The sequence below is a fragment of the Alligator mississippiensis genome, chromosome 6 (genome assembly GCF_030867095.1).
Source record: "Alligator mississippiensis isolate rAllMis1 chromosome 6, rAllMis1, whole genome shotgun sequence".
Taxonomy (NCBI): domain Eukaryota; kingdom Metazoa; phylum Chordata; order Crocodylia; family Alligatoridae; genus Alligator; species Alligator mississippiensis.
Window position 1 is genome coordinate 17,385,691 of NC_081829.1, and position 27,212 is coordinate 17,412,902.

At 46.4% G+C, this 27,212-nt stretch overlaps 1 protein-coding gene across 3 annotated transcripts in view; it reads right to left on the minus strand.

The window, feature by feature from the left end:
* The window catches only part of TLL2 (tolloid like 2), a 207,481-nt gene that overhangs the window by 69,321 nt on the left and 110,948 nt on the right, over positions 1–27,212 (minus strand). The window contains exons 3-7 of one of the 3 annotated variants that reach the window (XM_014605001.3): positions 17,400–17,477; positions 10,265–10,435; positions 8,540–8,657; positions 4,751–4,929; positions 3,880–3,985 (exon numbers count right to left, since the gene is read on the minus strand). In XM_014605001.3, the coding sequence (XP_014460487.2) occupies positions 3,880–3,985; positions 4,751–4,929; positions 8,540–8,657; positions 10,265–10,435; positions 17,400–17,477 (652 nt within the window). Of the gene's footprint in view, positions 1–3,879; positions 3,986–4,750; positions 4,930–8,539; positions 8,658–10,264; positions 10,436–17,370; positions 17,478–27,212 lie in introns of all 3 variants that reach the window. The other 2 variants (XM_059729667.1, XM_059729666.1) reach the window with 2 other exon arrangements.

The following is a 27,212-nucleotide window of genomic DNA, read 5'->3' on the forward strand; positions in this document are numbered from 1 at the left end:
TCTCTGACCAAAGAATCCCTTTGCTAAGCCAAGATTCATTCCTTGCCTACCATTTTGGCCTCAAAGAAAACCCATAAAGTAGAACTGGGTAGAGACAGGAGGGGAGGAAGGGGATATATATAAACTACTAGCAGGCCTGGAGCATTGGTTTGGGGATTCAAGACAGCTGGACTAGAGAGTCCCACATGCTGACAAGTGGCTCTGCTGTGGCGTTTACACAGGACTTGGAGCTAGAATCAGCAACCTAGCTTTATCTAGACCTAGGGTGCTCAAGCAAGAGCACAGTTGACTGGTTGGGCCCCCTTAATGGATTACTGTCTGACCAGACAGGATGATGGGCCAGGCTGTGACAGAGGTGTATAGAAATACAAGGTGCCCTTACCCTCAGAGAACACAACTATATGAATAAGGAGCACATTAACAAATAATTGATAAAGAATACATACCAAACACCTGGAAGGGAAAACATCAAGTGCCAGGCAAATTTGAGTGCAGTAAAGTCATTAATAGCAATTACCCAGTGACCTGGAACTTACAGGCATCTAAGGAACAGTGAAACGTTGCTATCAGATGCAGGCTGCTTAATTACAGTGAACTAAATCCCTCATAGCCAAGGAAGACTATGGGGCATTCAAATTTATACAGCTAACTTAGTAACACCCCTAAGATGCACTTAAGGGTGTCTGGATGAAAACCTGATGACTAATTTAAAAAATACAGATGGGAAAAGTCCAGAAGATAGTCTAAAAGAGTAAACAAGGAGTAGCTGAACCACAAAGTCTGTAAGCAGGAGGGAATACATAACAGGAATCTCTCGCTTCACCCATAGCTGTGGTAAAGACCCCTCCAGGGGAAAGCATGGCGATTCTCCCATGACTCACAGCAGCACTAAGTGATAGTTTAGATCCAAATCAAACTTCAGGCAGGGCTCAGTGGAGCTGAATGCAGTTCCTTAAGTCAGATTTTGCGCAGGGCACTAAGGTAAATAACCTGTTCTGGGAAAAATGCGCAGTGCCTTGTGGGTGCCTTGCCTGGAAAAGGACACCAGTAGCTACAAACGTGTCAAACTGGTGCTGACAAAGCGACTGTCTGTTGTGCAATCGGGCCCCTGAAGCGCTCTACAGCCATGCAGTGACACAAAGTGCACAACTGCAGAGCAGAGCACTGCAAAGCACGTAAAAAATGCCCAATCACGCAACAATCTGAGCCCTCATTACGTGAGGGTTCAGGTGGAGGCACTCCAACATGAAGCATCTTCAATAATATTTGTCAGTATGTGCTGGGAGCAGGGCTGCCCCCTCTTCAGAATGGGAGGGGGAGAAGGCAGGAAGGAGTTTCATGGGGGCTCCAATCCACCCACCCACCCTCCGGTGCAGGCTGAACAAACTCCAGACCAAGCTCTCCACGCTCCCTCCCCCCAACCATTCTGAAGATAGCACCGGAGCTGGGAAGGGGGAGAGGTGGGGCAAGGGGAAAGTGGAGGCAGACACACAGCTGCTCCAAACTGAAGCTCAATTCCCCAACCCCCCAGACCCAACAGCCAACGTCTGGGTCAGGGGAATGCTGTAACTTATGGTACTTCCTGCAAAGCACCATGAGTTACAGCTGGGAGCTGCACATCTGTCAGTGCCTACTGAGTCAGAGCAGTCCCTAATGGCCACAACAGGCAGGTGCTGCACGGCTGTTAGCTTGGGATGGGGTGTGATGAATTCCACAGTTCCAATTCTTTGCACTAGCCCTGTCTTCAAAGCTCCATGCCCTGGATGAGAATGTGATACATATTCTGTCCTGACATTTTTATTGCTTTCAAAAGCTTCAAATGGGATGGTGAAACTTGCATACCAGAACTGCCTTTGCCTGTGGGGGCAGACTCACTGCTTACAATAGTGCTTAGCGTTCAATTAAATGATTACACAAAGACCATTATTTGGGACAGGCGGATAAATCAGGGAGACAAAAGGCTTCTAGAGAAGAAGCTAAAAGTCCTATTACACACAAAATTATATTTATAAAAAATATTTCAATTTTGATCCCTTTTTGGTCTTGCAGTAGTCTGAAAGGCTGTGGATTTTAACAGTCATAGACTCTAAGGCATCTGCAGTATAAATGAAGGTAATAACTTAATCCTGCTTTTGTGCAAGACAATTCCTACCATTTAGACTCCGCTGAACTCTGGAAAGACTCAGCAGATGCCCTAAGGGAAGGAAAAAAGCCCTGCCTAATGTGAGTTATCTGATACAAAGACATCTCTTGCTGTAAACAGTGCTCCCTGCAAGCCATCCCTAGAGAGGAAGATGGGACAGCATATTTGGTTAATTCCCTCTGTCAACTGCAGTGGATCTAACTTGCCCAGAAACAGGTAAGCAAAACAGCGGGTATGGCCTGGCCATAAAACCAGCGAGAGATTAAAACGAACACTCATGGGTTTTTTGGGCAATGAAAATGTCTCCCCTCCTCGCAGAATGTACACAAATGAGATCCACTTCCTAAGTGGGCTGCAGAGTAGATATGCTTGACAGAAAAGAGATGGAGGAGTTTACAAGGAGTGCAGAACTGGGAGGGGTTTCTAGTAGGGCAGCCACAGTTTAGAATTTGACTTAAAAACACTGAAGTCCATATAACTCATTCTGTAGATGCCAGGTCAGTGGCCACAGAATAAAGTGTCTCTATTCATGAAATAAGCTGCAGAGATGAATGCTTCTGCAACACTGCCCTCAACCCTGCCTGGAGAGGCCACCTGCTGGGATGACATGGGTGGTGAATGTTCCTGGCTCATAAACTGACCCATTTTGTGCAGCTCAGATACCAACTGGCTAAAGCAAGAACTGAACAGAGACATTCTCCAGTGACAACTCAGGCACAAGCCTGCAGAGCTCAGGGTTCAGTGTGCTGTAGTTGGACACACAGACTAACAATAATGTAACAGAGGTTACTGATAGGTTTTTAGTTGTAAATATTTATCTTACTATGGTTGTCTGCTTTCATTAAATGAGGCATTTGGCACAGCTTGGTCACTGAAGAGCCAATAATGCAGCTAAAAACAGTGGGAACAGGAGAACTACACCGAGGCAGACTTGCTTATCAGCATATATGTGGCTCTTCTCATGAAGGGACACTTGCTGCTCTCTTGTTTAATGTGGCTGACAGCTCGCTTGGGTGCTGCCAGCAGCACAGCTGTACCAGTATAGAGTTCAGGGTGGGCTAATAGCCCAAGAGTGTTTACCCAGTTTCTCAGGTAGGTTCTGCAACCTGCACTGATTTCCATCGTGCCAGGACTACAATGCCACCCATACCCAAACTAGTTGGCTAATTTTCTATGCTTCAGTCACAGAAGTAATTAAAGGTGGTCCCACAATTTACCTTTAACCACTATTCCTCCCTTGACAGCAATGCACATTCTCCTCCACCAGTTCTAAATTTCCTGTGAATGCAGCACAGTACTGGAATTTTAAAATCTGGTTCCTATAGACATTCACAGTCTGGCTTTTGCTATGCATGTGGTGTGATAAACAAGCCCTGAGTGCTCGGTGTAACTTCAACTGGGGAAGGAGGAGAGTTCTCATATCACCTATAAAGAACCTGATTGCTCCATCACATTGTTTACAGGTTCTAGATGGGGACTTGTGCCTGGTGGCAGACACAGTGGGGTTCCCCACGTTTCCCCACAACATTTCAAATGAGCCTTCTATTTTTTGGAAGCATTTTATTGAGCTCTTTGGCACAGATTTCTGTAGTTCAGTATATCCCACTTCTAAAGTAACTACATGGGTCAAGTTTAGATAAAACAATCTCAGATCACCTTCTCGCCACTATGTACAATGGGTCACCAGCCACAGGCACTATATAAAGTAGTAAGGAGATGTAACCTTGCATTCCGACCTTGAGAATGTATTCCTGGCATAGTGCATGATGCTGTCAAAGTCATAGGTCTCTCCCAAAGAATTCACTTCCCCGGCTTCCATCTTTAAGAAGTTGTACTCCTGACCTGTGATACAAGGCTCCATTAACAGGAGAGAAAGCATTCTCTTGCTCAAAAGAGAGTATTCACAAGTTGCATTTTGCTTGGCTCATGTAAAATTCATTACACCCACTAAGATGCATAAAAAGACAGGCATGATCAAATGAAAAGTTAATCTGTTTCAATCTACCCAACCTTCCCTCCATGACAGTTTTGAAATGCATTTGACCATATTTCTCACTTTGGCCCAGAAATGTTCCAGTATTATCAACCAGCTTAGCAGGGGCATCAGAAGGACTGTTGTCATGCTGCTTTAACTACACATTATGAGGAAAGTTTGGAGATCTTGCAAGTTATGACCATCTTAGTCAACTCCAAACTTCATGTACAAAACCAGCCTGGAACTAAAAATGCATTCAGTACTAAGGAAGACACAAGCCCGACCTATCTACCAATGCTGGCAAAACAGGGGAAAGAGGCAGCTAAGTGACACTGAAAATTAATTTGCTATTATTCTATTCTAGAAATATCTGGGGCTGAGATATCCAGAAGGGACCACTGATCCTCACCTTAAAGAGACATAATTTAAGCCTCTGAAAATGTCCTCAAAGCTAGATGTCATTGGGCACCTGAGCTTGTGAACCACTTGAATAACTTCGTCGGCAATGACTGCCCTTTTTTGTTCAGGAGGATCCCTACTGGAGCTTTCCAGAGAGGCAGTTTCCTACAAGTGCAGTGAGGTATGAGGTTTCCACCCAGAAGCATCTGGAGCTGGCACAGGAGCTATTTTACCTTGCTGTATATTTTCTCTGATGATTGTGACATGCTGGTCCCGGTCAGGTCGTGTGTGTTCGTGCCAGAACCCAACCACATGGCCCAACTCATGTGCCACAATGCCAAACTTGTCACAGTTCTTGCCGATGGATATGGCCTGAGGACCTCCCCCTCGGCGGCCCACATACGAACAGCAACTGGAAAAGAAACCAAACAAATAGATCTAAGATCTGGTGAACCTGAATGGGTGGAACCAGGTGATACAAGGCTGGAGTGGCATGTGTCTGTGAGGGCAAATTCATGACATTTACCCCAGTGTAGAAGTGGAGTGGACACACACTGTCTAGGCCAGGGGTGGACAAAATATGGGCCATGGGCCAGATCGAATCCATGGCCAACTCCATTTCCCTACAGCCCTGGCAGTGGTGGCTCCTTCTGGCTGCCACTGCTGGACCCAGCCCCACTGACCAGGCAACCCGGCCTATCTGCCCTGCATCCACCACTGGGGCAGGACCCACACAGGCAGGACACATGGCTGGGCAGCTGGGATGGAGCCATAGCTAGGAGCAAAATGGGCAGGCGGGGCCGGGAAGACCCCAGGATCTTGGGGTGGTGACAGTTTGGGGCTGGGGCCAGGGCCGGGGCAGAGCCACAATGCGCTAACTGCATGCTCCTGGGATGGGCACAGGTTTCATGGGCAAGGGAGTGCATCGTGGCTCTGCCCTGGCCCTGTGCTGTCACTGCCCCAAGATCCCAGGGTTTCACTGGCTCTGCCTGCCCATCTCACTCCCAGCTGTGGCCTCATCCCAGCCACCCGGCCATGAGCCTTGCCCTTATGCATCCTGCCCCAGGCAGTGGTTGTAGGGAGCATGGTTCGGGGTGCTTGGGGAACGGTACTGGGTCCAGCAGTGGCAACCAGAATGAGCTGCTACTACTGGGGCTGCTGGGAAATGGAATCTGGCTGTGGGCTGGATCCACCATTTTGCCCACCCTGGTCTAGACCTACGCCAGCATAAAGTTACCCCATGAGAAAACATAGTAATTGTATTTTAATGTATATGTCATGTCCCCAGGTCTAGAATATTTGCCTGACATTACAGGGTTAGCTATTTACTCAAGCTACTATTTGCTTTCTGGCACCTAATAGTAAGGCACTATAATAATAGCTTATAGTCTGTCACTGGGATAAGTTGCATGCATGTCTGCTTGGGATCCTATGTAATTTACATCAAATCCAGACTCTTCTAGCTTTTGAGGTGTTCAGATCCTCATCAGATTTAAGCTCACGATAAGGCAGATAAGGAAGCTGGAATCCATCTAGATTTGGGACACTGAGAAATGTGTCCTGGTCCAGACTCACCTCTGCTCTGTGTACAGGTCAACCAACATTCATTAGAGCAATGAGAGCATTTAGGAAGGCAGACTGCCCTTTCAAGAGACTGTACCACATTATGCTGAGAGTACTCGAATGGAGTAGAGGCAGGAAATGAGTAGAGATGAAAAACTGCATAATCGTGACAGGTTTCCAAGTTGACCAGCGGTCTATTTTTAACCATGAATCAAATTTCCAAAAGTATCTAGGTGTCTAAAGGTGCAGACAGGAGCTGTGTGGCATTTATAGAAATGCCAAAGTGAGTTGGGTGCTTAACTCCAGTAAGAATTATGAATCAAAATTTCTATGGCTCCAGTGGCATGACTTTAATCCCTTCTCCAGATTTGCATTGAAGAGTACACCAAATACTGCTCATTCAGGTTGCCTCTACATGAGTGCGAAGTCTGCTCTGACGTGCTATAATTATACTATTATATAATACTATTATTATTACTGTGGCAATAACCATGCTCCAACCAGCCTCCATGTCTTGTGTATCAGCATCCCCAAGTTTCAAAATGGCGGGAAGGGAGTTTTACCTAAAGCTCATCAAACGAGCTTTAGATAAAGCACACCCACCACCATTTTGAAGTGCAGGGATACTGATACACAAGAAGTTTGGGGATACTGATACATGAGGTGCACCGCTCTAATTAAAGCGCCCCTTCCCCACCTCTACCCCAGAACACGTGTATAGATGCCCTAAGGCAGGGAGCCAAAGACATTGAGACACGATTGCTTCCTTGAGTGTTGTTGGCCACAGAAATGGGTCTGCCTTACTATGCTAGCCCAATGTACTGTTTAGCTCTGGGAGACCTCTTACTTTTGACTAGGCTCTAGTCTGCATCTTTAGGGATCTCAGTGCCCTTGTAAATCAGGCGCCACATTTCACTTCCTCCAGATGTGTAACATTCTTCAGCCACTTACCTACAGAGTTCTGTTGCCTACTGCAGTAAGTGGCACTGGGGAGCAGAACTCAGCACCTAGGGATCCAAAACCAGACATTGCAGCAAAGAGCTAATGAGCCATCCCTTTGCTGTTGCTCTTAAGCACACATGTATTTCTCTAACTTCCAACCTTGAGCAGGTCTGACATCCCATTTAAGAGAGGACATTATGCATGAAGCTCTCACCCACTAAAATGGAGGTCTGTACTGTACATGGGAGGTGGGCTTGAAGAGCACAGACAAACACAAGTCAGTTTTCATCTGACAAGCTCAGGTTTCAATATACATACACTGGCATGGGCTTCAGATCCTAAATACCCAGGGTGCTGGGTAGATTTCTCAAGCCCATGCCATCTGTCCTCAAGTTCTACCTAGACTGAAGTGAGCTCAGGGACATTAATATGTGCAGCAAGCACACCTCTGACTTCAATGAAGCCAGAACCCAACCATTCATCTCCCTACCTTTCCAAAATACTTTTATGACACATCTGTTCCATGATGCAATACTTTTAGAGCCAAAAAACAAAAAGAAACAGCTGCTAACACACACAGTCATTCACTCACACATGCTGCAGACTCTTATAAACTGGAAGCTTCAGTCCATCCCCTAGAGAATAAGCGGCTACACAGAGCTAACAATATCCTTACAAAACAGAATACAAGAAACAAAACTGATTAAGAGGGTTCAGAAGACACCACTAAGATTTGGGGCTCTGGCTTTTTTCCGTCAAAACTATTTTTTTTAATAAACACTTAAAATTATCATAAATTAATATCTTAATAAAAACACAAACATTATTGGGGGGGGATGGTAGGGGACAGAGACCTTCTCTGTGGCATTTAACCAAACAAAACCATAGGCTACAGTTAAGAGCCAGAGTGTGGAAATAGTTAGAAATTAACTATAAACTGAGACCTGGGCTCACATTAGCTCCCATTGTCAGAACAGAGCGCAGAAAGGAAACAATGCAAATAAGGAAAATGAAACAAAAGTTTTTAATGCATCGTTGAGGGGCTGTAACATGGTATTGGAGGCACTGGTTATGAGGTCCCAGCTCTATTCCCAGTTAGTTCTACAACCGACTTCCTGTGTGATCTGGGTCACGTCCCCCGGGATTCACCTCCACAGAGCTGTGACAGGATTCAAGCCTTAACCCCTCTATGCCTCAGTTGGCTTTCTGTAAATTAGAGGCACTACATCCTTTGTCTGCACTCAAGTAATAAGACAGTATCTGCCTCAAGAACCTTCCAATAAGTCTGCACAGCCCTTGGCACATCAGGGCTCTGATTGCAGTTGCTACTGAAATTCAGTACTTTTAAAATCAAATACAACTCCCAAAATCCATTACAGTGATGATTATTCAGGAAAGGAGGATCTGCAGTCAATTGGCAAAACATCCCATGATGTGGGTATGGTATTCAACCTCTACAAGACACTAATAAGACCTGTGCATGGAAGCTGCTAGGTGTGCTTCTACACATTGCTTACCCACATGTTCTGTATGTGAACACGATGAAGCTTTCTTCGTCCGTCCTCTCCACAAATGTCACACACGTATGCTTCTCCCAGTGCCTCATAGCCTGCTTGAATATAGCTCGCTGACTGCCTGGAAAAGCAACACAGAAGAGCAAACATTTAGCGCCTGACATGGAGCAGCACAAGACTCCAGTTCTCAAAGGTAGTTAGGAGCCTAAATACCATTGAGGGTTACAGCCATTAGAGCTTGGTACAGCATAAACCTGGGCTTCTTTTTTCTTATACGTGATGATTTTTGTATTAACTACTAGATGTGGGTAAGCACTAGTACAAGTGTGATGTACAGTGTTAATTGGTCAAGTAAATATTTCCTTCTTCAGCCATTAAGGGGCAGAAAGCAAACAACCAGAGCTACCTGGCACCTTGTTTCTGTGCATCCATTCTGTAGCATTGTTTGTGAGGCACTGTATAGCATGGTGCATGAGAGCAAAAGATGTTACACTAGGGAATTTCAGGCCTGGCTTATGCAAAAGTTCCCCTGGATCCAAGAGAATAAAACAAATTTGTTGCCAAAATTGTTTTTCATGTAAAACAGAAAACAGAATAAAGGAGTCGGACAGGAGAGATTTCTTGGGACAGATTATGAAGGTACGTCTGGAAGATATGGGCAAACAAGTCACAGTGAGCAAAGAGAGGGCAGGGATGTGCCTGTGTTAGCTGTGCTGTGGTAACTGGCTTAGCCCTACAAGGATATGGAAATAAGTACAGACCACGCCTGGCCCCACGCAATACAGAAGGTGCCTTATGCAAGGACCAAAGCACAAACTGCAGCCTGGTACACAAGACTTGCACTGGGTGAGTACCTGCAAAGGCAGCAGCCTCTCCACAGGAGGAGGGAGATGATTCTGCCTCAGTGACGGTGCAGGCAGCACCAGCTTGGGCAGGGAGGTGAGGGGGAGATAGACTGAGCTTCCTCAGGGGCTGCTGCCACAATGCTTCTTTCCTGGATTTCCTGCTGGGATGGTGCCTCCGCAGCTCCCTCTACTGTATCCTTGCTGCAGTGCAGTAGTGCAACACCACAGCTTGGTCAAGAACAGGTACCCCGAGCAGGAGTGTTAAGGGAAGCCTCAGGGAGGACGAGGAGAAGTTTCAGGATGAAATTCATCTGCATATTAGCAGCAATACTGCCAACACACAAGAGATCGGCCTGGCATGGTCTCCCACAGGAAGGGGTAAAGTCTCTGAGCACCGGCATTAGAATACGAGACAGGGCCAAGTGTGGGTAATGAGCAGAGGCTGGGATTTCCCTTGGCCCCCAGGAGGCAGGAAGAGCTATGTTGTTATATAATTTCCAGGTACTGATGTACCTCAGGTTGCATTTTGGGGGCTGGGAGGGGGGAAGAGGAGGAACTGGCCACCTCCTCTGCTGCCTCTGTAGCACTCCTACCTTGTATAAACAAGCCCCCAGCAAAAGAGCAAGCTCAGGTCCCAGGAACTGACCTACAATACAACAAGAGTTGTAGGCAAGGAGCAGAGGCTGCTTGGACACAGGGTAATGTCTCCCTGAACTTCAGGGTTAGGTTTCTGCAGCACACGGCTCTTTGGTGAGGCACTTCACCATGCAGGCAACCCAGAGAAGTCCTTTCCCAAAGGCTCTCAAGCCAGTAGAGGGATGGCATGCTCCTTGTAAGAAGCTCTCTACAACTGACAGAGATGAGCAATGGCTTTGCAACTGACCAGTGAAATTTCCTCCAATGATGTAAGGGATGACCCCTCCTGGCCAGATTCTCTCTGCCCTGGATGTGGTTGCCCTGCGTACTCTGGGAGAGGAGTGCACATCCACGTGAGGCTGGTCTTTCTGCTCCCTCCTCTTTGGTCTCCTTGCGAGGGTGGTGTTCTGCCTGCCATCTGCAAGACAGAGTGGCAACACTGTTTAAACCTTCCCGGTTCCACTTGCAGCCCAAAGGCAACACCCAGCATCACTGGAAGCACAACCAAACAAGTCAACAAATTAATCTGAGCCAGAAGTCACATTCAGGCCTATCTTTGGTCTCTTCAGGAGTTCACCATTGGCATTTTGTACAGACTAACCCTCCCTGTCCTCAGAACAAAAAGCAGAAAGGGCCAGGTGTGTGAAGGGAAGCTGTTACAAGTTACAAGTGACCTTGCAGATGGGAACATTTGAATCTAGGTCCTAAATTACTACTTAGGCTCTTGCATGAATTGTAATGGCATCATTTCTGATAAAAGCAGATACTATTTCATCACACTGCAGTGTTTATTTATGGCAGTCAAAGTGCAGCAGTGGTCAAGAGTTACAATTCCTACAACTTCCGGGGCAATTGCAACTCCAGGACCCATCATGTAAACTCATTACTCTAATCCTGGTCCTTTCACCTCCTAGTTCATTCCACTGAGAATGCAGCCACCCTGCGTTGCTTCAAACAGACTAATCTTGATGTCAACACACCCTGCGGTACAAACCTACATTTTTCCAGTATCAAGAAAACCTACACCTATTTCATCTCACCAGAAGTGTTTGCTCACTCGTGGTGACAGAGAACTTACCTACATCAAAGTTCAAAGCATATTGTGTCTAAGCAGCTGTTTTGAAATGTTATTTTTCAGGCTGTCAGGAATACCTGCAATGTGGGCAATTTCTGCTGGTGGATAAAATTTTCTAAGTGGGAAAACAAGAGACATTCAAACCTTGCCATCAATCGCCAATCTGCAGGTTAAATCTCTTAGATTTGTAAAAAACAAACCCCCAAAAAAACAAAAAAAAGAAACAAACAAAAAAACAACCAAAAATTAAAAACAGACTTTGTCTCCTTTCCTGTTAAGTTGGCAACAGTGTTAATTTCCATCTATGCAATAAGTCTGGGCAGCTCTCATCATGTTTCAACTTTAAGGAACTAAAGTCAAGGCATATCCTTATTGCCATGAAACCATTTATGGCTTGTCTAGACATACTTGAACTTCTTTTTTAAACTACCTAGCTTGGGATCAGCTGAGGTCCAGACACAGCAGCACAGAGTTCAGTGCAGACTCACTGCCCAAGTCTTTACCCATCTTCTCAAATGGATTTTACTTAGCTCCATGATGCCATCACTATTCCTTTAGGTGGAGTATGTCTGCATGAGGTGCATGCATATCTTAAACTGGAACACAAGCCTGCCATTATACTTGACCAAGCTGAAGAATTTCTCCCATCACCAACACTTTAAATGCACCCAAACATTTCCTATTTCTGGTATCATCACTGTCTGTCTCTTTTATGTCAATCTTATTTTAAACTTCTCCTTTTAAAGGACCTTTTTATACAGGCTCTTTGGCCTATGGGGATTTCCAATAATTAGTGGCCCCATGTTCACATTACAAAGCCAAGTTACCATTGTGACTCAAGCAAACAGGTAGCCTGACATGCAATGTCATGATTGCAGGCGAGGGTTGCATCAATGGGCCACAAAGACCTCCATTCTGCCACCTCCCCTGCAAGAGATGGCTGCTACAGATCAAGGATGAGCACACTTGCAGGGGTGGGAGATGATACTTGAGAAACCTGCCCTGCTGCTGCCACTACAGTACTTGTCCTAGGCATACAAAGACTTCATAGACATTAGGGCTGGAAGGGACCTCCTAAGATCATCAGGTCTAGCCCCCTGCCCAAGGACAGGAAGTCAACTAGGGTCAAAGGATCCCAGCAACGTAAGTATCCAAATGTTTCTTAAAAGTATCCAGAGTAGGTGCTTGCACCACCTCTGGGGGGGAGTTTGTTCCAGGCCTTGGGGGCTCAGACACTAAATAAGTTTTTCCTTATGTCCAGCCTAAAACAGTCTTCCAGGATTTTGTGACCATTGGACCTGGTCATCCCTTGGCATGCTCTGGTGAACAGGCATACCCCCAGATCCTGATGCACACCCCTGATGTACTTATAGGCTGCCACCAAATCACCCCTGAGCCTGCACTTCTCCAAGCTGAAGAGTCCCATAACTTGCAGCCTCTCTTCATAAGGCCTGTTTTCTTGCCCGCTGATCATGTGCGTGGCTCTCCTCTGAACTCTTTCAGACTTCTCCACATCCTCCCTGAATTGTAGAGCCCAGAATTGGACGCAGTAGTCCAGCTGTGGCCTCACCAAGGCTGAGTACAGCGGGAGGATGACATCCTGGGTCTTGCTCAAGATACATCAGTAGATATAACCCAGAGTTTTGTTTGCTTTGCCAGCTGTGGTATCGCATTGGTGGCTCACGTTCATCTTGTGGTCAGTCATGACCCCAAGTCTCTTTTGGTCATTGTGCTAGCAAGTATAGCATTGCCGAGTCTATAAGTGTGATGCAGAGTTTCCCCCCCACCCCCACAAGGTGAAGCACCTTGCATTTCTCCATACTGAATGCTATCAGGTTTTCATCCACCCACCTTGCAAGTCTATCAAGGTCAGCCTGGATTACCAGCCTATCCTCGAGTGTGGATACTCTTCCCCAAAGTTTGATGTCTTTGCCCTCCAGAGCTGTCAGTGAGGCACTGCTGCAGCATATACCAATCTTTGTAGATCTATTACAAAACTCAGGAGGGATGGTGAGGGAGAGGAGAGTCAAAGGGGAACTTGTTAGTAGCTCTTTTCACTCCTTTAACCCCATCCTTTCCAAAAAAACCTTGATCCCCATTGCATACCTATAGAGGGGCATGCAGAGGGTCAAGAACAGAAGAGGATGATGTCCTGGTGGCAACCTTCCTCAAGTCTAGAGGCACCAGATGAGACCCCTTCTGCTCACAGAATAGAGCCAGGAGTGATCCAGACCTGCTGCTAGCTAACTGGTGTTGAAGCACCCTTCTGAGGCTCCAGAGCAAGGTGCCTAGGCTCTATTTTCCAGTATTATTATTATTATGGAAATGCAAAGCAGAGACTCACTCCCTGCATCATTTACCCATGCAGATTTTTTTAAAGCCTTATTATTATGAAAACAAGAAAAAAAAAAGGAAGTAAGATAAAATAACAACTCAAAACCAAGCTGCACTGTGCTTGCCTTTCCCTCACCCACCCAGCTTAGGTAAGGCTGCTAACTGAGCCCCTCTCCCATTCATCTTGCTAAGGAGACATGAGTATGGAAATCATGACTGTCATGGCTGAGGAGAGTTGCACAATGAGAAGGAAATGAAGGCAGCCTTCAGGGATGGAAGGATGAGCATAAACTTCCCCCTGCTTCTTCAGATCCCATCCTTCCTTGTAAAATGCCCTTCTTTAAGCTTCAGGTTGAGTGTTAGTACAATGCCTGGAATTCACCTCCTTGTTCCGGTTAATTTGTCTAAGCCACTCTCATGCAGCTGCAGAGAGAAGTCAGGGCATCAGGCACGTAAAAGGACAGAAGCTGCCCAGAGCAGAGCAGGCCTGTGGTCTCTCAAGCAGATGCCTTGTCTCTTACAGTGAATATTGTTTGGTGCTTCAAGCAATGAAGGAGTAACCACCTTCGCCCTCCTGTCTAATTGTTCACTACTATGCTATGGGCTTGATTGTAGGTAACCCCCAGCCCCCCCTGCAATCCTAACTCCCTTCCAGCTCCTGAGATACAAGGACTGGAGGACTGCAGTGCTGACAGCAGCCTTAGGAACCCAAAGAGGAGAGAGGTAGGGTCTTAGCCCACTCCCACAGCATCAGTTGGCATGAAGGTGAGAAGCTGAAAAGGGTGCAACCTAAGAGGAGCAATGACATGAGGAGGAGACAGGTTCAAGAGAAGGCCTTCCAGACACCTCCCCCGAGCCACAACCTCAGATGGTCCTTGGGGTTACTGTAGGACTCAGTGAAGATGCATATGGACACACATCACTACTGAAACCAAGCTACTGGCCCTTTTATGTTTTTCTCCAGCTCCAGTCTTCAGCAAGTGACATATCAGAAGCTCCACAAAAGCAATTACATAGCTGTGCTCCTGTGATACCTGGGAGGGGAAGGCACTTCCAGTTCTGTATGCCTCAAAAGTGCTCTCTCAGTAGTATAATTGAGGTGGGGCAGGGAAGGCAGATGACCAGAAATGTACCCTGGGGACCACTTTGTGGGAGGAAAGAGGAGTGCAAAAGTAGCCATTGTTACAGTGATGTCTGATCATGCTGCTGCAATCATCATGGTAGAAGCCAATGCCACCCTGGGCTCTGCATGGCTGCCCTGGGCACATACCTGAACTGTTATGCTTCTGCTCTCTCTGCACAGAGAGGCCCCTTCCCACTATATCTATCAGCTCAAGTGCCTCTCAGCAGATCCTGGGTCATTCACAGCTGACAGCAGGGAAATTCTGCCCCTGTCCAGTTGCATCTGAGGAAGCCTCCAGTGGAAGGCTCCTTCCTTAAGAGGTATCTAATAGGGCTGTGCAAAGCTTCAGGTGCCAATTTGATTTGGAGGAGGTTCAGCCCAATTCGGTGGCCGAATCTCCCAACCCAAATCGAATCAGGGGACCAATAAAAAGGTCCAAATCAATTTGAAGCGCTCCGAATCTTTGGAAAAGTCCCTGCCCGCTGCAGCACGGAGCCAGAGCCAGACTTGGGAGCTGGTAAGTAGGAGCAGGGGAGGGGGGAGGGGACAATGGGGGGACCCCTGACAGACCCCACCCTCTACCTGCTCCCCCTGAACGCCCCCAACCCCCGCTCGCTCCCCCAGCCCCCACATGGCTGCCCTGCCTGCCCCAGCTCCTGGTGCTTAAAAAAAAAAACCCCTACTCACCAGGTGCTGCCAGGAGGGGAGGGGGGTGATCCTCGCAGCCCCCTACTGCCCCATGCTCCACGGGGAGCTCTGCATGAGCCCCCCAACCCTCCGCCCCCCATGACTGCCCCAGACACCCCAGCTCTGGCCCTTTAAGAAAACAACAACAAAAAAACAACCCCCCAGAGACTCACCAGCTCCTACAGCGGCCTCAGGCCTTTGTGGGGCTCGTGGAAGAGCCCCCTACGTGGCACAGGGCAGCGGGGATCGCCCCCCGCTGGGCAGGAACCGGGGAGTCTGGGGTTTAGGGTTGGGTTTTTTTTCCCTTAAAGGGCCAGAACTGGGGCAGGCAGGGCAGCCATGCGGGGGCTGGGACAGTGGTGGGGAGTTGTTGGGGGGTTCGTGGAGAGACCCCTATGCAGTGTGAGGCCGCAGGGATCCCCCCCCCAGCAGCACCTGCTGAGTCAGGGCTTTTTTTTCAAAGCACTGGGATCTAGGCTGGATGGGGCAGCCATTGCCAAGCTGGGAGAGCGGGTGGGGGATGGGCCTGGCTGATTCGGTGATTCAGCAGCAGCCGAATCTCCAAATCAGATTTGGCTAATCCGACTCGGGACAGTGATCTGAATCACCAAATTGAATCACTGTCCCCCAAATCAACCAAATACGAAGCAAATACTAGCCACTTCACACAGGCCTAGTATCTAACACTACAATCCAGCAGAGAACTGGGCTGTGGTACGTGCCCTGAAAGTACAGGTTGGGCTGCACAGGTTCCAGTTACAAGCATTTGGTCTCCATCTAGTTGTGCATGCAGGAGATTTTTCCTTGACCCAGTGCATGCCATGAAAATGAAGACAGAAAGAGGTCCTCCTAAATTTTATTCTATCTTTAGGTAATGTTGAAGTGATGTTGTTGCCATAAGGGCTGGAGGAAGGGTACTGTGATACTTGAAAGCTTGCCTATATCCATACCAATTGTACAATTGGTCCAATAAAAGATATCACCCACAAGAATTCTTGCCCCTTGCATCCTATATCAAAGATACTTTTCTTCCTCTCATCCATGTGCTAGCCCTAAAGGACCAGATAAACCCTGGTTTGCAAGGTTATACCTCTCCTGCACTCTTCACTGAGCTTTCTCCTCTTCTTCCTGGCCTTAAACATATGTGTTGTAACACTGCGCCCTGCTGCCACAACCCACCCCAGAAGTGACAGCATTGTAGAGGTGACAAGGAGGTTCCTTGCTTGCTGAACACAGCTCATCATGTCCCATAAAATGGATTTCAGAAACTCCACGTACATCCCTGCCTTGTGGTTTGACTGGGGCAGCCCATCAGAAAGGCTGAGCTCTGCTTTAAACACACAAGTATCTGCCCCAGCCCCTGCCCCATAGGAAGCAAGTAACAAGAGTGCCATTGACACAGGCTTCTGCAAGGTAGGGTCCCACTTGGTAATCCCTGCCTTGTGGTAGTTAGTGGGATGCTGAGTAGTCCAGAAGGAGATGTTCTGACGTGACTGGGTCCATAGGACTGAGCATAGGGCTAGAAGCTGCTCCTGGAGTCTAGTGCCAGCTTCACCGTTCACTCACTATGCAGCCTTGGGCTCTCTCCCTTAGTTTCTCCATTGGTAAATTGGGAATAGTTATCCCTATAATTCACTGCCACATAGGAAGATTGCAAATCCTCTGTAAAAAGCAAAGCAAGTAACAGATATTTTAATAACCCTGGAGTACAAAGTCTCATATTAACTCAAAGATCAGGGATGACAGTAGCAGGGCAGGGTCCCTCTTTCTGAGTTCTTCAGTAGTTTAATTCTGATGCAGACAGGTGAAAGGAAGCAGCCACTGACCTAGCCCTTGAAAGGGGCAGAGATCCTATTCTTGCCTCCCAACATGGTGCATGACCATAATGGGCTTAACTGGAGCTTCATGAGCACTACAAAACCACCTTGAACATCTTCTGCTCTAAGGGGTTCTGATACTGCTCTACAATGTCATCCCATTTAAATACACGAGACCTTCCCTGTCCCCTGGTGACACTCCACCAACAAGCCCATGCACCAGGAATGAGATCAGTTGATCACAGATGCATATGCACACACAAGTACACGTGACAAAACATTATTTCACAGTGGATAAAAAAGTAAATAAAAGATACCCAAAGGTCTGGGTGGGGTACCACATTACCCTTTTTAACTGTTTTGCTACTACGATTGGTTGAAGTGTTGTTCTGGCTTGGCACGAAAGTCTGCTCCCCCAGGCCACCTGCAAAGGAAGAAGAGAGAGACCCACGTCTGAATAGGCACCGAGGTACTGACATAGATGCAGAGAAGGGATGACAGTGCAAATGGACCTGTTGGCATTGTCACTGGAAAGGCACCTGCCTATAGCTGAAGGAAAATAGTCAGTAGCTGGAGGTGAGGGTGGAAGTGAGAGTGAAGGTGCACACAATCATGTCTAGTACACAGAGCACTGGCCTGTCTCAAGAGACCCGGGTTCTAATCCTGCCTGTGCCACTGGCAGCTATAAGTGCTAATAATGCCAACCCGCTTTGAAAATAGCTTGGAAATCTGGAAATAAAAAGCACCGGGTGAGAGACTGGTAGCGATAACAATAATGAAATACTACAACAGAAAAGGTTCATGTTCAAGAATAAGCCACACTCATCTCCAGTAATTCAACCAACTATTTTATACCCAGCATGACTCCAACCCTCCCTCTGTGTGGCTAGCAATACCTTTTTATTATTAAAACAGAAATTGGGCAGTTCTACTTTATGAGCATTTTTGTTGCTAACTCAGGGCCACATTTTCTGTTTCCAACACTCAACACCCCAGCTGGAATAGAAGTGGCCACCAATTTAATGCTGAACCTAAACTGATCTGTATCCCTGAGTTTCTCAGCAGTGTTACTCCCTAGATTCCCAACCGCACATCACAGAGTACAGGTGGGCTCATAACTGCTAGAAGGATGGTTTAAAATGTTGTTCTGGGTTAGAAAGCGACTATGATGAAAGGTGTGGTATGGTGCTTCAAGGTTCCATATTAACTGATGCCAGAACAAATGCACTTGGCTTGCAAAGAAAACAGTCAGCCCTGCAAAATGCAATGCCAAGCAGAGATAGCCAAGTCAGCCTTAAATGAGCTAACTTGGGAGCTGGAAAGTGGCATAACTGTGTTAGGGCAGTGCTGCCTCCTGCTTCTTAGCTGGGGTGTCTCTGCATTATGCTAACATACCCTGCGAGTCAAATCAGAGTCTTTCTTCCTCATGTACTCAGGGCCCAGTTATAAAGGATGAGCAGGCTGAATTGTAGGCCTATGCAAACATGAAAGTATTCAATTTGGATTCGGCCAATTCAGAGGACAATGATTAGCTTTAGTGATTCAAATCACTGTCCTCATTCAATTTGGCCAAATCTGAATGGGAGATTCGGCGCCGATTCAGAGATTCAGATCAGCCAGGGAGAGGCAGCTACAGCTGAGTGGCTGCAGGTTCTCCCATGGCTTCACTGGCTGTGCCTGCCTCTCCCTGGGTGGGGGAGCCACAGGAGAAGCCCCCATGCCTGCCCTGCCCAGCTCCATCTCCCACCCAGCCCCAACCTCTCAGCACTTTAAAAAAAAAAAAAGCCCTGTACTCACCAGCTGCAGCAGCAGGGATCAGGGCCTCTGAGGCCTTGTGGCAGAGCCTCCCCATGCAGCATAGGGCAGTGACGGGCAGCAGGGATTGCCCCTCCCCACCCCCCACACTTGGTACCCACACAGCAGCTGCCCCATGGCGCGGGTACAGCGTAGCTCAGCAAAGCTGGGGCTGAGCAATGCCAGGCCCCAGCCAACTGCTGGAGCTGCCCCAGCTCCCAGACAGCACGCTACACCTGCTCAATGCAACAGCTGCCGTACAGGTGCCAGGTGGGGGGAGTGGGGGCGATCCCTGCTGCCCCCCACTGCACAGGGGGGCTCTGCCACGAGCCCTCAGAGACCCTGATCCCCACTGTCAGAGCTGGTGAGTGCAGGGCGCTTTTTTTTGTTTGTTTTGTTACTGGGGCCGGGCAGGGGGCATCAGGGGAGTTGGGGAGGGAGATTAGGGAGCAGGGGCTTTGCAGGGGGGGCTCTGCCATGTGGTCCCAGAGCCCCCACAGCCCCTGCTATAGCTAGTGAGTACAGAGCTTTTTCACTGCTGCCAGGATTTTTTTTAAGTGCTGGGAGGCTGGGGCCAGGCAGGGCAGCTATGGGGACTGCTCCCATGGCTCCTCTGGCTGTGCCTGTCTCTGCCCTGGTGGGAGGAGTCATGGGAGAAGCCACAACAGCTGCTCTGGCCAGCCCCAGCCCCCACTTGACCCATCCAGCATGGGGGGGGGGGGTGCAACACAGGTGCAGTTTGATCTGGGCGGCAGCAGGGCATAGCCCCTGATCCCAGCACTGCCACACCCATGTCCCACACCCCTCCATTCCCCTCCCCAAGTAATGCGCCACCCCGCCCCGACTGGGCAGCTTGTCCTTGTCCTAGCCCCAGCCCCAAACCCAACCTCAACAGACTTACCAGCTAGAGGCAGCTGTGTCAGCTGCCTGTTTAGTCTATGGCCAAATCTCCGAAGCAGCCAAATCTTTTCCAAAGCTTTTCTGAATTGATTTGGATGCTTCGAATAGATTCAGAGCTTTTAAGTGGTCTCCTGATTCCATTTGGATTTGGAGATTCGATGCCCAAATCAGGCAAAATCTCCTCTGAATTTAATCAGCTACCAAAGCTTTGCACAGCCCTACTGAATTGCATCCCCAGTGACACCCAGCACAATAAGATTGTGCTCCCAGTGACAGGAGGTGAAAATGGATCAGAACCTCAAACCATCTGACTGATTAATACACAGGAAGAACAGCATCGAGCTCCTGCTTTCTCTCACCTGTGCTGACTCTGCAGAGCTAACAGGGGCTAACAGGCAGGACAAGCAACCTGCCAAATTCTGAATGCACATAGGTAGCAGATCTGCTGTGAGCAGGCACCATTTTTATATAAGCAATTATCAGAGCAACATCACATGGGGCATGCCAAACAGTGCATCTAATGAATCATTCTCTCCTTAACTTCATGGCTGACCTTTTCTACTCACAATGCTTTTGTTAACCTCCTTTCTTCCCTAGTTGATCCTGAAGCCAAATCTACTTGAGTCTCTCTTTAAGAGGCCACTTCTGGACTTATTCAGGCAAATAACAACACATTTGTTAGGGAAGGAAGAAAAGCCATGCCAAAAGGCCAAAAAATTTCTAAATGGGTCAAAAGTCCAGGAATTCACCCCAGGCTGAGGCATTAATATCTTTTTAAACTTCTTAAAAACAGGCAAATAATTTTTTGGTGCCCAACATAAAGTCTATTAAAGGGATTTGATACTGCACTGGTAGGACTCTCAGTATTAAGGTGGCGGTCCCTTTCATAAAGCCTGGCCTGATGGGAGAACACCAGATAGGACTGGGAAATGATCCAGAGCTCAGAAAACTGAGCAGCAAACTTTATCTGTAAAGGAAAGTCACATCCCAGTGTACTGTGATGAAAAAAAAGAGCCCCCGTATTTCAGATTCAGTGGGAGGGGAAGACCTGGAAGCCAGAAATGCTGAAAAAACTTGGAATAAAAGTGGATACACAGGAGGTAGGAGTTTGGCACTATGATGATTTAGGAGAAAGAAAAATATGAATACTAGCCTACATAGATGCAGGCCTCTTTCAACATAGCTTTGGTATAAAATCTTAGAAAAACATGGCTAGAAAATATATCAGAGAGGTCATCTAGTCCAAGCCCAAGCCCCTGCTCAACACAGGACCATCCCTATCCAAACCATCCCAGCTAAACGTTCACCTAACCTGCACTTAAAGCTTCCAATGATGTTTTTAAGCTGGCTTCTTCCTGTGTGCATGTGATTCAGGGTAAGGAACATGTCTGCTAATCAGGGCAGATTGATTTAAATTAAGTTGATATAAATAACTGATTTAAATCAGCAAGCCAAAAGCCCAACGTAAATAATTGTTTTTTTATCAACTTTTCTATTATATATTTTTTTGTTTTTGTTTTTTAAAGAAAGGTATATTTTCATTGGTTGATACAACTAAAACACGTTGATTTGCAACTACAGTTTTTAGTAGATTTGGTACACGTTTCCTAGGTACACAAACTATATATTTTAGAAATCCTACATTTCAGTATGCTATAAAATGGTGAAATATATATTTCTTATTCACTAGATGATTACATTTTTTGTACATATTTGTATCAAGCTACATTAAGATGGAAACTTGAATTCAATTAAACACACAACCAGCACTTCTAATTTATTAAACAAAACTTTAATGTTCGGGATACAGAAACTTTTAAACTTTTAAAATCAATACATGGTGCACATTTACAGCTAATTCAATTATTAAACACTGGTATTAAGTGTTATATTATTAAAACTATGAACTGTAGTTAGTGAATCAGACCAATTCTTTTGGGTCACCTTAGGGAAAAATGTCTAAAAAGCCTAGGTGAAAGCCATTTGAATTTAAGTTCCTACTTTCCTAATTCTCTTTAAAATGACTTTGACCTAGGCTGTTTTGATCATTTTTACCCCTTTGTTTCAAGTTTTTAGAGCTCATAAATCTCAGCCTCCTCCCACTTTTTATTCATAGTCTGGAAGAGAATAAACAAATCTTTTCTGCTTTTTCAACAAACAAACAAACAATTTCTCCACTTTGAATGAACAAGTCCAAATGAAGAAAATATTCTTTCTGCACCTGCAAAGGCCTTTGTACACACCACAAAACTGGCCCTTAAAGCAGCTTAAATGTCCTTTTGTGCCACTTTAATGGCATTTCTGTTTACACTATCAGCAGCGTATTGGGCGTTAAATGACTTTGGGACATAGCAAAATAAAACGCGTCCGAGGTGTTTTAGTTTGCTACCTTAGTAGCTGCAGAGGGAAGCACCGGGCTGTGCAGCCCAAGGGCTGTTCAGGCCGCCCTTGCAGGCAGATTCCACTGAAGAAAAATACCCAAACAGCAGTGAGCCTGATTTTTTTTTTCTCTTCCTGGAGCCTGCCTGCTTGAGCTGCGGAGGGGCCCAGTATGTCCCTTCGCGGCTACATGGGGCCCAGAGCTTCCCTCGGCAGCTGAGATGCTCCCCGGGCCCACCCGGGCCAGGTGCTGCCTGCAGGGTGCTGCCGCCACAGAGAGAAGCACTGCCCCTGCTCCCCTCCACTGCTCAGGGACTGCTCAGCCTGCTAGCAGCTCACCCTCCCCCTGCCACCAGAGAGGCAGATAAGGATTGGGCCTGACCCTTGTGTACACACCATGGGGGTTTACTTTGTTTTAAATTGAAGCGGTGGGTTTTTAAAAAAGCCACCACTTCAACTTAGGGAGAATTAAACCGAAGTAAACCCCCGTGGCATGTACAAGTAGCCCAAAAGAGGCTACTGCTGGTAAAAGCTGGTTTAGCATGTCAACAAACTCTGGTTCCTGCTGCTTTACTAGTGATTTCCACCATTCCAGCAGCCAGACTTTCTTTAAAACATCCTCAGCAACATGTGCTGCTTGAATGGTTCACCTCTAGCCCTGAAATTTCTTATGACTGGCATGTTTGATCAGTGATTAGATGCCCATGTCATAGCAGCATTTTCCTCTTTGGCAGTTAGGCATCTACTCTACATTTTGTGTTAAGAATATTGGCAAGAAAATGAGGTGGAGTTAAGTTAAGTGCTTGGCCCATGCGGTTCTTTACTGCCTGCAATTTTACTATGCTGTTGGGTATTTCTTTTTAATGTTTCTTGAAGTTCTTTCCAAATTTCAACAGCATACGCAATACAGCAGCAATCCTTCTGTAGTTTGTCCAAGGCTATGGAAATAGGTTTTAATGTATTCAGCATATTTTGTACATTTTTCTTCATCTAATATCGACTACTCCAGCTGTGATACTTCCATCAATTTTGCCACAATTTTCTTCACAGATGCCCATCGGGAAAAGCCAGTTCTTAAAAAGAACTCAAAGCAGTCCACCCCTGAATTCCACTGTACATCTTGGGGGAGAATTTGCTCGGATCCTCCAACTCTCTTCAGCGAAGCTGAAGCAAACTGGTTGTTACAGAAGTATTTTGCAGTTTTAACATTTTCCTTTATTCTTGGAGAACTTAAATCTTTGGCTAAAAGATGGATCGAATGAGCACTGCACGTATAGATTATAGATTTCATATACATTAGGGAATGGAAGGGACCTTGTGAGATCACCAAGTCCAGCCCCCCTGCCATAGGCAGGAAGTCTTCAGGGATCAGAGGATCCAGCAAGATAAACATCCAAACACCTTTTGAATGAGTCCAGAGTATGTGCTTGTACCACTTCTGGGGGGAATCTGTTCCAGACCTTGGACACTTGAATTGTAAAGTTTTTCCCTATATTGAGTCTGAATCGGCCTTCTAGAAGTTTGTGGCCATTAGACCTAGTTTTCCCTTGGGGACCCCTGGTGAACAACTGTTCTCCCAGATCCTGATGCACCCACCTTATATACTTATAAGGAGCCACCAAGTCCCCCCTGAGCTTTCTCTTTGCCAGGCTGAAGAGTCCCATGTCTCTCAGCCTCTCCTCATAAGGCTTGCTCTCTTGCCTTTGATCATATGAGTGGCTCTCCTCTGGACTCTCTTGAGCATATCCACATCCCTCCTGAAGTCGGGGACACAGAACTGGACGCAGTACTCCAGCTGCAGCCTCACTAAGGCTGAGTAAAGCAGGAGGATGACATCCCGGGTTCTGCTCAAGATGCATCAGCGGATGCATGCCAGAGTTTGGTTTGCTGTGCCTGCCATGGCATCACATTGGTGGCTCATGTTCATCTTGTGGTCAAGCAAGACCCTCAAGTCTCTTTTGGTCATGGTACTGGCGAGTGCAGCACTGCCAAGCCTACAAGTATGATGCTGTTTTTTTCTCGCAACATGAAGTACCCTGCATTTCTCTACATTGAATGCCATCAGGTTTTGGTCCGCCCACTTGGCAAGCATGTCCAGGTTGGCCTGTATCCCCAGCCTGTCCTCCAGCATGACCACCTTCCCCTATAGTTTAGCGTTGTCAATGAACTTTGCCAGTCTGCATCTGATACCTGAATCCAGATCATTAATGAAGATATTGAAGAGTGTCAGTCCAAGCACTGAGCCTTGGGAGACTCCACTGGTAACCTTGCACCATGTTGATTTGCTCCCATCAACTAGGACCTTAGTATTATGTTTCAGATTTACTTCATTATTTTCTTCTAAGTGTCTTCTCATCTTTGACACATTTGCATTAAGTTACAATACCTGTGATGACTTCATTGATCCTGTGCATCCAGTCCCTAATACATAAAATATTGTGCTATATTTTAAAGTTTGACCTCAAAAGTTGGATATTTTCCCCCTCATTCTTATATAAAAGAAAATCAGCTTTTTAACTCCAGAGCTTTTAGCAGAGGCTCACAGACTCAACGTATTATTTTACTTGTTATTTTAATAGATAATACTAAACTTACACCTTAGGCCTGTGCTGTTTCAAATTCAAATTTCATTTTAAGGTGGTTTATTTTTAAAAAGGAAAACAACTATAATTTAAGTAAAAACAATAGAAAACTGATATAAATTAAAAAAAAATTCTTTTAAAAAAAAATCCACCTTAAGGTGGATATTTATCCACCTTACTCCTAATGCCCATGGAAGGGAGAGATGGGCTCTAGCTGGGCCCAATTTTTCCCTCTTCCAACTGCTGCTCATCCTGAATTAATTAAGATAGGGGAAAATAGTACAACACACAATAATGGGATAAAATAGAAAAACTTAGGCTGGGTATCAGAAAAAGCCTCCTGGTAGTGAGATACATTACATCATAGAACTGTCACCCCATGGACAGGGTGGAGGTGCTATCATTTGGGATGCTGGCAATTAGGCTGGACAAAAGCCGCTATATGCATGGACAGGAACATGCCAGGATCAACATGATGGATTGCTTGAGACCTACTTGTTCCCTTCTAGCTCAGAAGTTCAATCCTAATATCCCCCTTTGTTTAGTTTTGTCCCACTGTCTGACATATTCCCTAAACCTGGCTCAATAGCAGTGCCTCTGATAAACTAAATTTTACATCCTTTGGATTTTTCCCCAATGGCACACATTGTTCCTCATATAGCATCAATTATATTTAAAGAAAAAAAAACCCTTTGGATATTGATTTGTTATGGCTGTGGATCTTTGCCGGAGTGAAAGATAATTTTGTATTTATAAATAAAGTGTGGCTTGCTCCCAAAGTCATGAACAGATTGCTTCTTAATTGAACTTGGGAGGCAAATTATATGGTGAATTGGGGGGGGGGGGAGCAGGGGGGGGAACAACTCTGCATTTAGTGAATTGTTCACCCTAAAAAGAGACACTGTGGGATTGAATTGCAAATGATGGCACCAAACATAACAGCCTGTGCGTCCCCCCCCTGCTTCCCTTGCATCACAAAATGCTGACCTCTGCCGTGTTTCAGCCATCACTTGAACAGGCTTCTTTTCAGAACTGCAAGTGCATTCTTTCCCAGAGATCAGTGCAAGCCTTGGTTTCTTATGCAAAAGAGATGTTTGAATAAACTACTGAGACTAATGAAATCTACAAGCTCTTTGCATATTTTCTCTCATTGTAGCCAATGAAAAGGGGGATAATTGCACAAAAGCTAAATATGGGTGTGCGGATATGCTGGATATTTTCAAACATTGCTAATCTTGCCAGCACAGCCAGGGAACACCCACGCCCTACATTCTCCGCAGGGTGATTATTTGAATCATGTCTGTCAGTTTGTGGAGATGGAATTCTCATCTGTTTAGGCTTTGGGGCCGTACTTAGGATCATAATACCTAAACCCTTTCTAGGGGTGCACCAAAGCAATGCTACACCCAGGTGCAGTTCCTGCCCTGTTGCTGTCCACAAGGGGAAAAGAGCCCTAATGTCTATGAAATCTATGAATGCATGAGCTGGGATGTACAAAGGGCAAGTTGGTGAAGTGTATTCATTAGTGGCAATGAAGACCAAGAAATGCACCTCACACTTGCTGCTAAAGGTGGAAAGGTTCACAGGGGTTTCTTGGTGCCTGTGAGTTAGTTCCCCAGTTCTTCTCATTGGCCTCCTAGAAAAATAAGCTTTGCCTTTGGGCCAGAGAGCAGAACTAATAACATTTATAGGGTGCCTGCTGATGTGCAGGATGCCTACTCCAACGTATCTTAATTACAGCTCACTGAAGCAGACTCCGTTAATCGAGTCTGCTGGAGCATGCTAATTAGCACGCTCCAGAAGCCTCAGTGTCTCATGTATTCAGCATCCCCGTGCTTCAAAATGGCAGCAGGGGCACTTGAACTGAAGCTCGTTGAATAAGCTTTAGTTCAAGCAACACTTCCGCCATTTTGAAGCGCAGAACGCTGAATACACGAGATGCTGCAGGAGCTTAAATCAGAGCGGCTCCCGAGAGCTGCTCTAATTAAAGTTGTGCCACCCCTCCCATCCCACGGAGCATGTGTAAAGATGCCCATAGTGCCCAACTGCACATCAATTACTCTTGACTTTTGGTCCATGATGATTAGAAATGCTGAACAGAAACATACAGACTTTGAATTTGGTGAAAAGTTCTCTAGCTCTGATGTACTGGCAGTAAGTTGTGCCTTCTATACTAGTTGGCGTATCCTGGCTGTGTTTTCACAACCAAGTATAAAGCACTGCTGTAGTTTAATTGGGACATAACAAAGACATGTTACCAAGGTCACATCATCAGCAACAAGGACTAAGTATCACTTGTTAGCTAGCAGCAGAAGCTTAAGCTCAGCGAAGACTCCAGATATACTCTTAAACTGAAGCCTGACTACTAGCTGGAGAAAGTGGAAGCAGACCTCTGAACCACTCAGTGTTATCCTCAACAAGCCAGTGTGATCATCTAGCTAGGCTTTAACTTCAACCAAACTCCTCCAAGTTGGCATCCTGAATTTGGCAATCGGTAGGTGAGC